Source organism: Camellia sinensis, chromosome 8 (genome assembly GCF_055761805.1).
Source record: "Camellia sinensis isolate YWXY chromosome 8, ASM5576180v1, whole genome shotgun sequence".
Classification (NCBI taxonomy): Eukaryota; Viridiplantae; Streptophyta; class Magnoliopsida; order Ericales; family Theaceae; genus Camellia; species Camellia sinensis.
The window spans coordinates 143,214,542-143,232,364 of NC_138968.1; the positions used below are offsets into that span (position 1 = coordinate 143,214,542).

At 33.5% G+C, this 17,823-nt stretch overlaps 1 protein-coding gene across 1 annotated transcript; it reads right to left on the minus strand.

Annotated features, from left to right (window-relative positions):
* Positions 1-629: 629 nt before the first annotated feature.
* On the minus strand, positions 630-16,310 carry LOC114257477 (uncharacterized). Its single transcript, XM_082885634.1, has 6 exons — positions 15,943-16,310; positions 15,563-15,831; positions 14,319-14,438; positions 12,721-12,822; positions 12,003-12,114; positions 630-894 (listed from the first exon to the last, which is right to left on the minus strand). The coding sequence occupies exons 1-6, from the start codon at positions 16,209-16,211 to the stop codon at positions 630-632; spliced, it is 1,137 nt and encodes a 378-aa protein (XP_082741760.1). The 5' UTR covers positions 16,212-16,310.
* Between the last annotated feature and the right edge of the window lie 1,513 nt (positions 16,311-17,823).

Here is a 17,823-nt window from a genome sequence, read left to right on the forward strand (position 1 = left end):
AGTTTTTTTTGGGTACATGACATTATGCCTCCGTTTGGGAAGTGGGTTGGCTTTTTGGCTTTTTTGGCTATTTTAGCCTGGGCTAAAAAGCTTGGTTTGGGAAGGGCTTTTTGGCTTTTTGGCTTTTCTGACTTTTTTTGTGAGAGAAGAATGTAATGATTATGGGTTAGATGTGATGTTTTGTTTGTTATGGCTAAAATAACCTATTTTGTTTTTTGTGGCTAAAATAGCCAAAAAAGCCTGAAAAAGCCCTTGCCAAACGGAGGCTATGCTAGATTTAAATGCTGCAATTGTCATTTTCTAACTATTCATCCAGCCAAAATATTTTCTCAAAAATATAATAGGATGTGATTGAAACCCCCCCAATCATCACCCCACCACTCCCACACACATGGCAGGTGGTGATTGGAAGAGAAGGAAAAAAAGAAGAAAAAAAAAAAATTTGGCCAATCAAAAAGAGAGAGGGTCAAAGGGAGTGGGGGAAAGGGGGTCCGGATCATTTTTCAAATATAATATACATAACATGCAAGTAATTAAAATAGGTGGCGATTTCTTTCCAGCCAAGTAGAGTGCAATTGTGCGATTGCGATCACACACACTCTCACAACTGCATTTTAGTTTAATTGGAACTATGGATGATGCAGACCATCTGGCCCTCCAGGTGATTCTCTGAAGGACCTAGCATTCCAAGTCGACATTGTTGCATCCGGCTCGTCTAGTTTAGAAGGATCTGAGCCTAATTTGTTAAAAGGGATGTCGCTCTCAGTCACCATTGCATTGGGAACACGTGCGAGCGTTTTGATGGATACTATCAAGAAAATAACCAAGAAGATGTGCAACATTTTTGTTACAGTAACATTAGCCATTGCTGCAACAACAAATGAATTGAGGTGCCTATGGAAAAACCAAGTACTATTTATAGGGCTATTACTCAGTTAACTTGTGGGCCACAGTGGTTAAATACCATCTTATCCCCAGAGATTTGAAAATCCATTTTTGAGGCAAATATTTAATGAACCGAGATTTTGGGTTTCCTTTCTGGTGGATTGGACTATATTATTTGAATCAGTAATGATTGAGGGCCATAATTTTTGTGGCTCAAATGGCTCGAAATTACTAAAACGACGTCATTTTGAGTACAAAACAACTTCAAAATTGCCAAAACGACGTCATTTTTGACAATTTTGAGCCATTTGAGCCACAAAAATTGTGGCCCTCAAACATTTTTCTATTTGAATTTGTGGGCTCATTACAATTTGAATAATCAATTTTATCAATCATTTTATATATTTTATTCACATAAAAAAATTAAATCGATTTAATAATTGTAGCTTTTTTAATTTTTGCATTTATCACAAAAAAATAGATAGTTTACTTTTAAAAATTCAATTTTCATACTTTTTTTTTTTTGTGATAAACGTGATAAATTAAATATTTTACAATTATTGGATTGACATAATTTTTTGTAAATAAAATACACAAAATACCCGATAAAATAAACGGTTTGGATCATTGAAATGGGACCATGATGAATCCCATGGACCAAACAGCACTCTCTATTATGGTGTGGAGGTAAGGGTGTAAAAATGGCCTGACTCACCCGAGCTCAAACCGGTCCGCCGTCGGGTGTGTGACAAATAGTGTGATCGTACTAGCACAATTGTACGATGCTTGGCTAGAAATATATAACAATGCTAAGTATCATGAAAAACTTTGTAATCCTTGGATTACACTTATGAGTTGTTTGGGGTGTCCTAAATAAGTATACTTTTTGTCTTTTTAGACTAAAAAATTGAGGAAAAAAATATGGATATTTGGGTTAACTTTTTGACCTTTTATGAAAAAATGTGTATTAAAAAATTGTATAAAGAAGTGTGTAGGAGAAGATTAGAGAGGTGTGGGCCACAGCCGTATAATCTGCACAAGTGTAATGGAAGTAAGAAATTATTGGCTACTTTTCGGGCATTGCACTAGATGGTTTTGTTCGGCTCGTGAGGGTCATCACGGGTCCCATTTTGATAATCTAAACCGTTAATGTGTAGAACTCGTCGAATACTATATGTCTATAAAAAATCACGTTGATCGAATATTGATAGCTATTTGATCAGATTTATTTTTTTTCAATCATTAATTATAACACCATCCATTTGTTGTACATAATTGTTTTGATCATGCAGTTATCGATATCCGATCAATGTGATTTTTTACAGACATATAATACTCGACGAGTTTTACACATTTCACGGTTCAGATTATCAAAACAGGACCCGTGATGGCCCCAACGGGCTGAACAACAACCATCTAAAATTACACCCAATCATTTCATTTCTTTCAATAAACGCAGCACAGCAGCTGCACAAACTCAAACCAAAGTTGTACTTTTGTTTAGAAAATTAATATTTTAATTTTTTTTATGAATAGTTAATTTTTTAACTTTTTGAGTAATTTTTTGTCTTTTTTAGGCTATGCCAAACCAATCCTTAGAATAAAACACTACACACTAATCAAGATAATCTAAGAATCATAAATCTTTCATGATCAATTTTATGAAAAAAATTTCATAATCCCTAACTTTTCGCACAAATATATTATCACCTATGTTAATTACTTGTATATTATCTTGCCGTCACCCACAACTTGGAAAGTATTGTATCAAGAAATAAGTAGCAACTATACCGGGCCACATGCTGAGAGCTAAGCATGTTTCAATAAAATTTCCTTTTACTATCGAAAATTGAACTACTATTTTCGACCTTTTAATTGCTCACTTGGTTTGTAGTTGTAATGTGTGTTTTGCCTATTGAAAGTTTCAAATGTTGATGATGAAGTTCCACCGAGGGTTTTTATGGCATAGAAAAAACTTGTTTGAGAGTGAAGAGATTTCTAGATCACTTTACAATACCGAGTATTTTTTTGGAGAGATTTTTTTTTTTTTTTTTTTTATACATGTTTTGCATAACATAAAGAACTATGCTACATATACAAAAATCAATAATAATAATAATAATAATAGGGTTAGTTTGGTTTATACATTTTAAGTTTAATTTTAATTTGGTCATTCCATCTAAACTGAAAATTAAAATTAATAATTTTGGAACACTTGTTAATTTTTCAAAGTCCTCGTTTGGGAACAGACTAATTTAGTAACTTTTTGGCTGTTTGGCTAAAATATGAGCTAAAAAAAAACTAATATGTTTGTGATGGTTTTTTGACTTTTTACGAAAAGATGTGCAAAAACTAGAAAGAAAAGAGAATCTTTGACTTTTAACATTCCATCTAAACTGAATCTTTGGCTAAACCAGCCTGTTACCAAACGAGGCCTTTGGTTCTTCCATCTAAATTGAATGTTAAAATTAACAATTTTGAGGCACTTGTCAATTTTCTAAAATGTACGCATAAACATGTCAATTTTCTAAGGTTTTAATTTGGTTCTTCTGTCTAAAATTGAAGATTAAAATTAATAATTTAGGGATATTTGTTAATTTTTTAAAGTGTACACGTAGATAAAATTAACAAAAATTTAGATAGAAAAACTAAAGTGAAACTAGACTTAAAGTAAATGGACCTAATTGTCAATTTTCTAAGGTTTACATGTAGACAAAATTAACAAAAATCTAGACGGAAGAACCAAATAAAAATTAGAGTTAAGTGCGTAACTAAATTATTCAAATTAAAATTATAAGAACGAAAATAAAATTTAAACCAAATTATAAAAGTGAAAAATATAATTAACACATAATAATAACAATAGTGTAGACACCTCATTTTTGACCGTCCTTAAGACTTGGATGTCATCGTTTGAACACTCGATGATTACCCTTGTTTGTGTTCGTCTTGAGTTCTTGGAGGTTTCGACTACGCGCCTTATCTCAAGACCTCTCGACTTGTTTGTTTTGTGTTTGGTTTTGCATCAAACACTTGTTGTTTTGCTTCTAAGGCTGGGAAATAGCTTGTAGGCCATCCCCACACCTCATCGGCCATGGCTTGAGGCCACCGGCCTTGTTTCCTTGCCACCAGCCATTGGTGATGGCTGGTCAGCACTATTGATGGTCGGTCGGCATTGTGTTTGGTCGGCCGGCCATTGATTTTGGTCAATCGGCCACTTTTTCTGGCCGAGACCTTTTCTTGAGGAGGTTTGAACCTTTTGAACCCTTGGTTTTAACTTCTTGAGGAAGCTTGAACTTTTTGAACCTTTGTTTTACCTTCTCCAAGAAGTTTGAACCTTTTTAGCTTCTCCAAGAAGCTTGACCCTTTTGTTTTGACTTCTTAGAGAAGCTTGAACCTTTTGAGTCTTTGTTCTAGATTCTTCAAGAAGCTTGAACCCTTTGTCTAGCTTCTCCAAGAAACTTGGCCCTTTTGCCTAGCTTCTCCAAGAAGTTTGGCCCTTTTGGCCCTTTTTGCTCCAAGCTTCCAAGAGAAGCTTTGCCCCTTTGCTCAGAAGCTTGGACCCTTCTTCCTCTATAAAAGAAGAGCTTCTCTTCCATTGCAAGGGTTCCAACAATTGGTCTAAGGCATACAAGAGTTGTATCTCTCTATATCTCTACATCCAAGCTCCATAAGTGTTGGTTTTTGACCCCTTTACACACCACCTCGCAACCACACACTTCCTCCATCACTCTAAGGTTCTTGGAGCTGGTTTTTAGAGGTTAAAGGCCTACATTTTTGGTCCATAAGCTGCTGGAACTTCTTGGCTACAAGGGTAACACTTCTTACCCTCTTTATTCCCCGTTTTTGCACACACTTTTAGCCTGTCTTGCATGCTGTTTTGGGCTTTGTCATAAACTAAAAAATTCTTGTTTTTGAGTGCTTTAAATAGTTGTTTAAGGTCACTTTGTTGTTTGGGGTTGTTTGACCCCTCTTAGACCTTGTTTGGCCTCTATTTTGTGCTATTTTGGTGAGCTCCGAGACCACCTTGTTTGGGCGTCCTCACCACTGAAATCTTGAGGGATTTCAGTGGTGGGGATGGTGCTTTAAGGTCCTAAGAAGGAGAGGGCCATCCATTCTCGTTGTTGTCTTCAAAAAGTGCCATTTTAGCCTCATGTGTGAGCAACATTTTTAAGTTCATTTTGGCTATGTCTTAAGTGTTATTTGTGCTTATTTTGCCATGATATAGCACTGTTTTTACTTGGTTTAGACACACCATGCATGCCTTGCATACTTGTCTTGTAATGCCATGAATTTGCCTTAACATGCTTTAGGTTTTGACCCTTGTTCTAGCATGATTTTGGCCAAGTTTTATAAAGCTTTTATGCATGCTTTAGTATGCTTTAGCTCATGCCGCATCCGAACCGCGAACACCTCTGCTTAGGTAGGTGGGAAGGTAGTTTATATTCTAAAAGTTGGGGTTCACATGTATTGTTGGTGAGTAATAATAAATACCAATTAGCTTTTTGGTTTTTAAAAAACACTCTTAAAAAAATTGAACTTTTTATTTTTCATATTTTTTTATTTTTAATAAATTTTTTTGATATTTTAAGTAATTTTTTAAACACACTTAATATAAATACACTTAAAAAATATAATATTTGTGAAAAAAATTTAAAAAAATTTCCCAAATACCAAAAATACAAAGAAAAAAAATGAAAAATACATTACATTTTTTATACCCTACAAGAAAAAACACTTTTCGTGACCAACATTTTGGTCGCGAAAAGTATCATATTTGGTCGCTAAAAACCTTTTCGCGACCAAAATATGTTGGTTGCGAGTTGGTCGCTAAAGCCTCGTCACAGATAGTTTTCTACGACCAAAAAAACCTTTGGTCACTTTGGTGACCATTCGCGACCAACTTTTTTGGTTGCGAAAAGTCCAATTCATATTAGCCAAAAGGGAACTTTTAGCGACCAAAAAAAGTGACCATTGGCGACCAACTTTTTTGGTCACAGAAAGTCCAATTCATATTAGCCAAAAGTAAACTTTTAGCGACCAAAGATAAGTTGGTCGCCAAAAGTCAGCGCCTTGACCCAAAAAAAATAATTCTTTTGTGCTACTTGGGACTTGAACTCCTAACCAAGGACTCACCATGCACCCAATCCACTCTGCCAATAACATGCTTCTTGTTCATATTCGGCAAACAAAATATATAACCCATAAATATTGGGTTATATATTATTTTATAAAACTTTTAATGCCTAAATAGAAAAATAGCATGTAATTACAGTAGTATCCTTTTTTTAAAAATTTGTCCCGCCATAACTTTCCGCGACCAACTTTTTTTTTTTGTCGCCAAAGGGTAATCTTCTGCGACCAAAAAAGCCTTTGGTCGCCAATAGTATACTTTCCGCGACCAACTTTTTTTTGTTGGTCGCGAAAGGGTGATCTTCTGCGACCAAAAAAGCCTTTGGTCACCAATAGTATACTTTCCGTGACCAACTTTTTTTTTTGGTCGCCAAAAGGTGATCTTCCGCGACCAAAAAAGCTTTTGGTCGCCAATAGTATACTTTCCGCGACCAACTTGTTTTTTTGGTCGCCAAAAGGTGATCTTCCGCGACCAAAAAAGCCTTTGGTCGCCAATAGTATACTTTCTGCGACCAACTTATTTTTTTTGGTCGCCAAAAGGTGATCTTCCGCGACCAAAAAAGCCTTTGGTCGCCAATAGTATACTTTCTGCAACCAACTTTTTTTTTTGGTCGCCAAAGGGTAATCTTCCACGACCAAAAAAGCCTTTGGTCGCCAATAGTTATACTTTCCGCTACCAACTGTTTTTTTGGTCGCCAAAAGGTGATTTTTTGCGACCAAAAACTTGTGGTCGCGAAAAGTTAAATTTTAGTCGCAGAAAGTGGACTATTTGCGACCAAAAAAAAAATAGGTGGTCGCCAAAATTGTTTTTTCTTGTAGTGATATTTTGTGTATTTATTAATTTATTAAAATATTTTTTCACAAATATTTTACTATTTAGATATGTCTAAGTAAGGTGCATCTAAAAAAAAAATTGTTTAAAATTTTAAAAATATGTACTAAAAATAAAAAAATACAAAAAGTAAAAAATTTAATTTTTAAAAGTCTGAATTCAAAAAACTGAAACTAAACACACTGAATGATAGTGTGGCATCGACACTAATTTTCACCCGATCAAACCCCTCATTAAACGTGATTTTGTTGCGTGGGACATGACATCATGCTTTCTTTTCTTTTCTTTTTTAAGTTTTTTTTTTTTTGGATACATGACATTATGCTAGATTTAAATGCTGCAATTGCCATTTTCTAACTATTCATTCAGCCAAAATATTTTCTCAAAAATAAAATATACATACCATATTTTTTTACTGGTTATTATTTTTATTTTTAGTCTATATATTTGTAGCGTTGTTCTTTATATTATGCAAATTGTGTAAAAAAAAATCTTCCAAAAAATGTTCGGTATCAATTTAAAAGCCATTCAAAAATCTCTCCCTTTGAAACTAGATTGTTTTGTGCAAAAAACACCCTCGGTGGAAATTTTCATCATCTATATTTGAAATTTTCAAACACACATTGCAACTACTATCCAAGTGAGAAAACAGAAGGCATAGAACATAGTTCAATTATCTAAAATGGAAAGAAATTTACTTTATTGAAACATGCTTAGCTAGCTTTATTTAGTCGCAACATATTTTTTTTACAATACTTATTAGGTTGTTGCGAGATGAGAAACATAACATGCAAGTAATTAAAATAGGTGACGATTTCTTTCCAGCCAAGTAGAGTGCAATTGTGCGATTGCGATCACACAGTCTCACAACTGCATTTTAGTTTAATTGGAACTATGGATGATGCAGACCATCTGGCCCTCCAGGTGATTCTCTAAAGGACCTAGCATTCCAAGTCGACATTGTTGCATCCGGCTCGTCTAGTTTAGAAGGATCTGAGCCTAATTTGTGAAAAGGGATGTCGCTTTCAGTCACCATTGCATTGGGAACACGTGCGAGCGTTTTGATGGATACTATCAAGAAAATAACCAAGAAGATGTGCAACATTTTTGTTACAGTAAGATTAGCCATTGCTGCAACAAGAAATGAATTGAGGTGCCTATGGAAAAACCAAGTTCTATTTATAGGGCTATTACTCAGTTAACTTGTGGGCCACAGTGGTTAAATACCATCTTATCCCCAGAGATTTGAAAATCCATTTTTGAGACAAATATTTAATGAACCGAGATTCCGGGTTTCCTTTATGACGGATTGAACTATATTATTTGAAGAGTAGTCACGTGTAGGTCTTAATAAGTGAATTTATTGTCTAATAGGTCTTATAAAAAAAATTTGTCATAAAAAAATGTCACTAATTATAAATTTTAGTGACAATCTATAAAATCATGACAAAAAAAAGTTACTAATTGTCAATTTTTAACGACATATATAAAAAATTGTCAGAAAAAAATTATTTTTAGCTACAATTTTACCAAGACTTATTTTCAACAGGACTTGATGGGAATTAAGTCTAACTATTATGACCTATTAGTAGTTTTGTGAGCTCATTACAATTTGAATAATCAATTTTATCAATCATTTTATATATTTTATTCACATAAAAAATTAAATTGATTTGATAATTGTAATCTTTTTAATTTTCGCATTTATCACAAAAAAAAGATGGTTCACTTTTAAAAATACAATTGTCATACATTTGTTTTGGTGATAAATGTGACAAATTAAATATTTTATATTTATTGGATTGACATAATTTTTTGTAAATAAAATACACAAAATACCCGATAAAAAAACGGTTTAAATTATAGAAATGGGACTCTAGTGAATCCCACAGACCAAACAACACTCTCCATTATGGTGTGGAAGTAGGGGTGTAAAAATGCCCTGGCTCACCCAGGCTCGGACTGGCTTGCCGTCGAGCCTAGTGGGCTCCCATCAAAAATCGGGTCAGACAGTTCAAAATGCTAGCCTAGACCTAGGGAATACTTGAGTCTCGGGCGGGCTGGAGGACCATTTTTTAAAAAAAATTCTACTAAATTTTTCCCCCCACCAAAATTAATTGAAAATGACATTGGGCCTCAAGCGGGCTAAGCCCTCGAGTGGGCCAAGCTTCGGGTTGGGTCAAGCCCTAAAACACATGGCATGGGCCTAGGCCCAGGGTCACCGACTAGGCTCGAGCTTGGGAGATCGGGCCACGAGCAGGCTTCTGGTGGGCTACGGGTTGGTAGGTCGATTTTACAACCCCGCATAGAAGGAATCCTCCTCCTTTCATAATTATGAGCAAGTAGGTTGGTAATTAATTTATTATTAATTTGGATAGGGTTAAAAATCAATAAAATCAACTTTAATAATAGCTTATGTTGGAATTTTTGATTTTATAGACTTATTTTGAGCCATTTTTGAACCAAAATTTAAGTGAGGCCCACACATCTTTTGAGGTGAGTCCAAATGGTGATGTGTTCCTTGCCACATGGTAGGTCACAAGGTAAAGACGGATTGTCAAAATCATTTATGAGTGAATGAAAAGTTAACGTTGTTTTCGAGTTCGTGGTATGGGAAGTTGAAGAGTCATATGTGAGTTACATTCACTACAAGAAGTTGGGTCTTGAATGACGAATTATTTTTGTCACCAAAGAGCTAATTTCGTCACTATAGATATTTGTGAGGAAATATTTTCGTCACCGATTTCGTCATTGAATGATCGTCACTAAAGATCACAGTGAGGAAAAAGAATTTCGTCACTAATAAAATTACTTTAGTGACGAAAACCTTTGTCACCAATTAGACAATATTTTTTCACAAAAAATCCTCATTTTCGTCACCAAATAATTACTCAGTGCCGTATATATAACTTTAGTTGACAAAAAAATTTGTCACAGATGTTGATCATTAGCGAGGAAATATTTTCGTCAAGGTAAGATGTAAAGTTGACGAAATTTTTCGTCTTCAAAAGTTTGATATAAGTGACGAAATATATTTCGTGGCAACAAGATTTATACATGACAAAATTTTTAGTCACCAAACAACAAAATTAAGCAACTTTCCATATATAAACAGCGTCAAATTTTGTCACAAAAAGTTATGTATTGCTGACGAATAAGAACTTTGTGACAATAATTGCATGCGACGAAAAAATTCGTCACAAAACTTATTGTTCCATATTTTATATTTCAATTTAAATTATTATTTCACAAATATCTCTGCTTATATTTCAATAGCCTTAAAAGTTTACTAAGAAATCCATTAGCTATTATACACCACTCCACAAAAAATTCAATAAACAATTGAAATTATAAACCAAAATATATCCATCAAACAAATTTAATAACAATTCATTAACTATAACAAAAAGACAATCAAAGCAAATCACAAAATGAACTAAGTATCAATCCACAAAAAAAAAAATTTAATAAATAAAAATCAACACTTGATCAGTTACAAGTAGAACTAATTATCCGTCTACAAAAAAAATTAACACTTGATCTTGATTTGCAAGTATGCTTCCAAATGTCATCCAAAAATCAATCTGCAAAGAAAATAAAAAAGGAAAACATTAATATATTATCAATTACATCTAAACTCATATATAAATAATTTTATATATGAGTAAACCAATTTAGCAAAAATGCATTTTCTACCGAAATTTGACTTTCATCTGTACTAAATCCCAAAACAACAATCTAATTTGGGGCAAGTTCTTGCAAGTTATATGAACACCTATGAACCTGCCAATATTGAAAACAATCAAGCAACATGATGAGTTTTATTGTCATATAGAATGGTTCAATGAAACTTGGATCTTTGTTCTACTAACTCCAGTTTTCTCCATAAATTTCACTATCTACCAGTGGATGTCCCTTTGATACAACTTCACTATCTCACTCACTGTTTCTCCAACTTTGCTTAGAAAGAAATGAGAAATACCGATATGGGTTGATTGTTTTTAATGGGTTTTCAATTTCACAAAATTCAAACTAAGATAGATCAACATAAATAATATAAAACTAAGCATTTTAGTGTGTTATGATCATTTTCAATGTTTCAATGTTTGTACTAGCAATTTAACAATGTTGCAAAGTGTAACTTTCTTAAACAGTTGTGTTTTAACCAATATATACTAACCAACATGAGGAAAATAAAAAGATAAAGCAAGATAGACTTTTAAATTGCCCGTTGAAACCATGTTTCTTAAGAAACTGGCAACTTGAGTCAGCAGTTTAGCACGCTCCTGTGGGGTCATGTCTCTAAGGTCTTGAAATGTCCTCACTTTATGCATTACATAACAAAAATTGATATTTCACATTACGAGTTTATGTTTTAACATGTATATATATATAATGTGAGTGACATGCGCAAATATGTTTGTATTAGACAAAAGCATTACTCCAAAATATTTAAAAAATAATTTAAAATCAAACATTCAGCATATTTAAATTGTAACAGATATAGATTTCATTTAAAATGTAACAAAAAAAAAATAAAACAGAGGAGTTCCATTTATGTACAGTGTCCAGTCACCCTCTAAATCAGTACAAGAATAAATGTGCACTGATATGTAAATTAGCAAAATAATAATAAAAAATAAATAAATAAGAAAGACATCAAACAATACAATGATACACCCAGGAAAGCCAAAAAATATTATAGCAGAATGAGATTTCAATGATCAGACACCTGATTTATACTTTAAGAAAGCGCAACCACTTCGGTGGCAGGCCTCAGCCATCCATGTCCTTGCTAAGTGCATGGTATAATTGCTATCTACATGCACAAAGTATCTGTAAGTTATCTCAACTTGAAGGAGAAAGCAATGGGAATGGCGACAGCAGAAGAAATAAAAACAAATTAAAGCATTATAAAAAAGGATGCAATCATATGATGGTGCATACAACATATGTCACCAACTTAGTTTTGTATGCCTAATTATCTTCATTTGAGCAACATGATCTTAAATTAAGAAAATTGTAAGGCTTCTTCATCTCAGAAGATTTTTACTTCTATGAATACCAGCAAGTGCAATAGGTCCAGTGCTTGAAACAGGGAAACTAACAGGGGAGTACACTATTTTTACTTCTCAGCCTTTTTTTGGCATGCCTTCCATTCTCCTTTTGGATCTTCAATGTGATTGTCACAGAGCAGTGGAGAAACTCTGCAATCTGCTCGAAATCCTTCTCAAACAACCATCTGGAAGTCATAGCTGAAGTACCTGCAAACAGAGAATCTCCTTACTCATTTATATCAAAGAAAAGAATGTCAAACTATCTGGTTTTCTGATTCATATTTCAACAAAAAACAAGTGAGTTTCGAAGTTCTGAGTAAATTAAAAAGCAATCAACCCAAATCGTGAAAGCAATCAATTTACTGCATCACTAAACAAACGCGCACACCAAACCAGATCTGTCAGAATTACTAGACACGTAATTTGGTGGATACAGGTAAGCAACTTCAAGTTTTCATATCAATTATTCTTTAAATTCCACTTTGACATCTAAGCATTTAATGAAATATTGAGTACCACATGGCTAGAGCAGTCGAATAAAACCCATTTTGCCTAGTTAAATCATTTATCTCAGGAAATGGGGTAAATGGGTTTGAGCTGAAGTATTCAGTGATAAAAAAAACCACACTTTCAATTCAAGTCCACCTCGCTCCTCCCCTACTAGATTCACTGGTTTTTATGGGAGAAAATGTTGTAGTAATCCATAAAAGTCAGTTGTTCTAGGAGTCAATTCAAAAGACTCTTTCAGTCACATTCTCATGTGAGATCTATCTATTATCAGTAAAATGATGCCCACAAATCAACAGTTCTTACCAATTCGTACCCCTCCAGGGGACAAGGCACTGCTGTCACCAAACACAACATTCTTATTCACAGTTATGTTACACAAGTCACAGAGCTTCTTAACCTTATTGCCTGCAACAAAAGCAACAAATAATTAGATTCCATGAAAAGACCAAAAAGATGAAACCCATAATTTGGTATATATTTCATAAATATTTAGAAAAAGTTGATGCCCAGAATAAGAATAACAGTCAATAAGCATTTGTCAAAGACTTCAAATGACAGCATCACTATTGTTTATGAAATTAAATAATTAGTGTAGGGCTATATGGGATTTGCGTTTTCCATTTATTATAATTAGAAACAACTTTGAGATTTCCCTATCACCCATATAAGCTAAGTTAATGGAGGGCTACAACTAGCTTCCCTAAAGCAACTTAAATTATTATTACTCGAAGCACGAACACCTTTGCACTCTGATAGTGCCCCTCTCATATGACACTGATTCACTTTTGCACGAGATTTCCTTTTAGGTATTATCTCACAGACCCGTATGTTAATGGGCCTTACGAGCCAAGCTACACATTGATCAAGCTCACATATTAAACAAAGAAGCTTGGAGTCTAGGCTTGAGGTTCATGTATTTGACATAATACAAGTTTGGCAAAGCTTTAAATAAACCGAAGCTAGAGCTTCTCAAAGCAACTCAGCTCATCTTATAGTTTGCTTATTGAGAGGCAATTGCGTAGCATGGACGATAGCACCTAAGCAAAAACTTGTAACCCAACCCAGGAAACCTAGGTCATTGGTAGGATAGTGAAAAACAGTAAGTAGATTGGAATAGATTGTCTTAAATTTATTGAAAGCAAAACTTTCTATATTAATTGTCAACCTAAAAGGATAATCAATACATTGCTGCCAACTCTTCCATAAAAATCATTTTATTCTATTCCATCTCATTTTAGTAAATCTAATAAAACATTATAATATTAAGCTCACAAGTGATAACTTGGAACTAAATTCAACCGTTGTGATTGAAACTAATTCTAACAGATTCTAGTTCCAATATTAAAATAAAATACAAAATATAATTAAAAAAACGCAATATTTTAGAATTATTGGAAAAAAAATTAAAAAAAAAACAGAACACATAAAGGATGGCACTTTGGAGTCATCAAATCCAAAGTTTCAACATAGAGAGAAAGGGCTTCAGGGGAAAAAAACAGGGGGTCACTTAGATATATCACTCCATTGAAACTGTTAAAATATTACAAATTTAATATTGATCTTCAAAGTTCTAGTGGTTCAGTTAAAGTCACTAATTTCTACTTGTCGTCGCCCTTGAACATGAAAATCCTCGCAACAGGTCATTACCAACAAAGTTATGGGATTTTTTCCATATCTAAAATAGCTACCTCATCCTAAATAAATCCCATTGTCAACAAATTCCCATTGACAAAATAAGCCTTATCAAATCGAAATTGTGCATACCCAGTGGCTTCTCAGGTCAAATAGTGTGTGCCACAAACCTTACTTCAAACTCCTTACACTTTGAGGGAAGAGTCAAATTGAACAATTAAAGTTGCATACCTCAAACTAAACTATGAGACCGCTCTCTATTTATCTACTTTCAATAGTTGAAGATGAAGTTAATGGCGTAGATTTAGCATGTTGAGACTCATCAGAGGAGCCTTGAGAAGCTTCCTTTTTCAACTTGTGGTTGTTATATGCAGCTACACCTGCAATGGCTGCATAAAAAACCATATTTCTTCGCTAGGTCAATAGGTATCTAAGAAACACAAATGTAAAAACAAGATGCAGATGCAACATAATACAGACATACTAAAACTACAATTTTCAAAAAATGGAGACAAAAAAATTGAAAATATAACAGAGAACACCCTAAAGTCTATTTTAAGAAGGCATAAGGATTCACAAACAAATTGGAAATTATTAGTCTTTATGGTTTGAAAAATTAAAAAGCCTGAAGAAGTAATTAGTTGGTATAAAAAACTTCTTTTCATTTTACTCTATTTTTTTCCCAAACTTGAACCAAGGCCACAGATGTGCCTCACACATGCTAGCATGTCTGCTTTTTAAAAAATAAAAATAAAAAAAGGGCATAATTGGACACATGTTAGACATAGACATGCTGACCTAGGAGGCATGTCCATGCTTCCTAGATAGGTAATCTCTATTTCATGAAATCACATGTCTAACCAAAAACAAAATTAAATCACATATCTTTTTGTCTTGCACAAATAGTATTAAAGACAACAGAAACATTATTGCAGCACATTAAAATTGAAATTTCGTTCCTGAGTAATCAACAGGGTTCTCATCCAGATCCTAAGCACGATCACTATCTGAAATGCAGATGAAATAAACAATAGTCTTTTTTATCAGAGAATGGAAAAAAAATAATACATTAAAAAGTACAGGAAAAAGAGAAACCCAAATGCAACACACAATATGCCAAGCATTACCCCAGCGGAAATATGAAAAAAAGGCATATCTCAATGGTCAGATAAGCAACAGTATCCTCATCAAGAAAATGTGAATTCCATAACATTGAAAGAGCAATTTTTTTATAAAGCTCAAGAAAAATAATTTTTTATGGATAATACAAAGGATAACCACCTATACAATGCCGTTTTTAAAGTATGACAGACTATAGTTTTTTGTTCTACTTTCTTGGAATTGATTTCCGATGTGAACAATCTATAATACTAGAATATAAACAGTACAACATTGAGAATATACAAAGGGCATATTGAATATATAAATAAATATCATAATACTAATATCAAATTTTGAGACAATAAACTATAGTGAAAACCCAAAACAAAAGTATTTGTTATCGAAAAATTACCAATGCCATAACCAAATAGATTTATCATTGTCAGCATTGTATCAGCAAACAGAATGGCTGATAGTAAGACAACCACCCAATCCTTGACAACTCCAGCAACACGAATTGTTAAAGCACTTGTATGTGAGATCACAAGAAAAACTGATAGATTGAGTGCAAAAGTACAGAGAGAATTGAGTGATAGGATAACAGGTTGAAAGCTCCATGTCCCTTGGGTATCCATCTTTGGCTTCTTTAGAAAAATCCACAGAATGAACAAGCAAAGAGCACTGCACAAGAACTATGATTCCGTTCACATGGCAAAAAGGTTCTGCATATAAACATCAAATGGTGAAAGAAATAATGATAACAATTAAACTTTGGCAGATGAAAATACATGCCTGCAGGGACTAACGCAGTACATGACAGAAATAGGGTTTAGTTTGAGACCCTTCCTTTTAACAAAAATCTCCATGAATATAAGCCTCAAAGCTTTCCCAACAACACCTCCCATTTGGTAAACCAAACCAATCCAGTTAATAACAATCTCCTCATATGAAGCCACTAGAACACCAAAACTTATCACTGACATTATTAAAAGCATTCTACTACATTCTTCAAATATAGAATAGCAATTTTGGGCATTTAAAACCCTAGAAATCATTGCCATCTTATATCCTTTTCAATTTGTGTATGATATGAAACAAGTTAATCTATTTCCTAAACAGAGAGCCATTAATCCATCTTTATGGGTGATCTCATGCTTAAGGATAAGATTGCACCAAGTCAGTTCCATACAAATTCTTATCAAATCTAGAACTAGATAAACCTGGGTCAATACTAGAATTCCAACCCAAAACCGAGTGGAGGAACAATGTATTAATATAAATAAAACCAAACCAAAATTCCTTGGGTGGGATACAGAGCAAAGAGGGACCACCTACCGAAGCAGAATGAAGTAACGAGGTGTAGCACAATGACAGCAACGGCAAACGGCGGAAACCATGAGAAAGGGAGAACTTCCAATCATGAGAGAACGAGTAAAAATCGTGGGGAGAGATGAGGGTTTTTACCTACCAGCGAAAAAAGAGAGGGGAATTTGGGAGGGATTGTAAAAAAGTGAGGTGCCTGTTTGGTTTGAGTTTTGTTTTTTAATTTTTTTTCTTGTTTCATTTTTAAATGTTTAAGAATTATTCATATCCTTTCTAAAATTATGTAACAAAATTTTACATATTATTTTTACTTTTTTATTATATGTGACAAAATTTTATAGTTCATCACGGATTATTCTTATTTAGTGATGAAATTTATTTTTTTCACTACTTTTTGTCACCATAGGTTACTTAGAAAGCTAATTAACTTGTGTTTTGTTTTGAGAGAGAGAGAGTGAGAGAGAGAGAGGGGAGAGGAAAAATGAGAAACAAAAAAAAAAAAGGAGGGAAGTTAGTAGTCTATTTTTTTTCATTACCGCCCAATATGTCAAAATTTTCCCTTTAAAATTAGTGACAAAATAATTTCCTCACTAAAAAGTCTCAAAATATTAAAAATTATTAGTGACAAAAATATATTTCTCACCAAATGGTCTTAAAAAATTTAAAATCAAGTTTCTCAAAAATATATATATATATACAATTATTGGTGACGAAAATATTTTTCTCACTAATAATTTTATAATTGGTGACAAAAAAATTTCTCACCAAAAGTCTCAAAATTTTGACGCCACCAAAAAAAAATTAGTGGGAAAACCTTCGATGACGAAACTTAATTTTTCCTCACCTAAAAAAAAGTATTTGTTGACAAAAATAAATTTCGTCACCTATTATTTTTATTTTTTGTTATATGTGACAAAATTTTATAATTCGTCACGGATTATTTTTATTTAGTGACGAAATTTATTTTCTTCACTACTTTTCGTCACCATAGATTACTTTTGTTGTAGTGATTGTTTTGGGTATTCCACATAGAAACAATATGAGAACTTATGTGAATATATAAGTTTTAAGTTGACATATTTGGGTTGGGCCCCAAGGAGCATCCCAAGTTTTGTGAGGAGAGGAGTTATGGACAAAGTGGGTTTAAACCAAATCCACCGCATGCGCTGCCGTCTATCCATCCGAGTTACGGGTCGAGTCCTAGCTTAATTTTTTGGACAAAATTCATTTGAATTTTTTCAAATTCTTACAAGAAAATTTGAAAGCTAAAATTCAAATTCAAATTTTTGCTTCCTGGAATAGTGCCTCTTCAGTCGCCTTTCTTCACTTTCTGATTGTTCCAGGTTTCAC

What these genes read in the sequence shown, in the direction of transcription:
- LOC114257477 (XM_082885634.1), bottom strand. Translation starts at nt 16,211, where the DNA reads ATGGCAATGATTTCTAGGGTTTTAAATGCCCAAAATTGCTATTCTATA. An exon ending in TCTATTTGGTTATGGCATTG is followed by an intron (nt 14,439 to 15,562) that starts GTAATTTTTCGA and finishes TTTTTTATGCAG; the next exon opens with CCATTGCAGGTGTAGCTGCA. An exon ending in ATCCAAAAGGAGAATGGAAG is followed by an intron (nt 895 to 12,002) that starts GCATGCCAAAAA and finishes GTTTTTCCATAG; the next exon opens with GCACCTCAATTCATTTGTTG.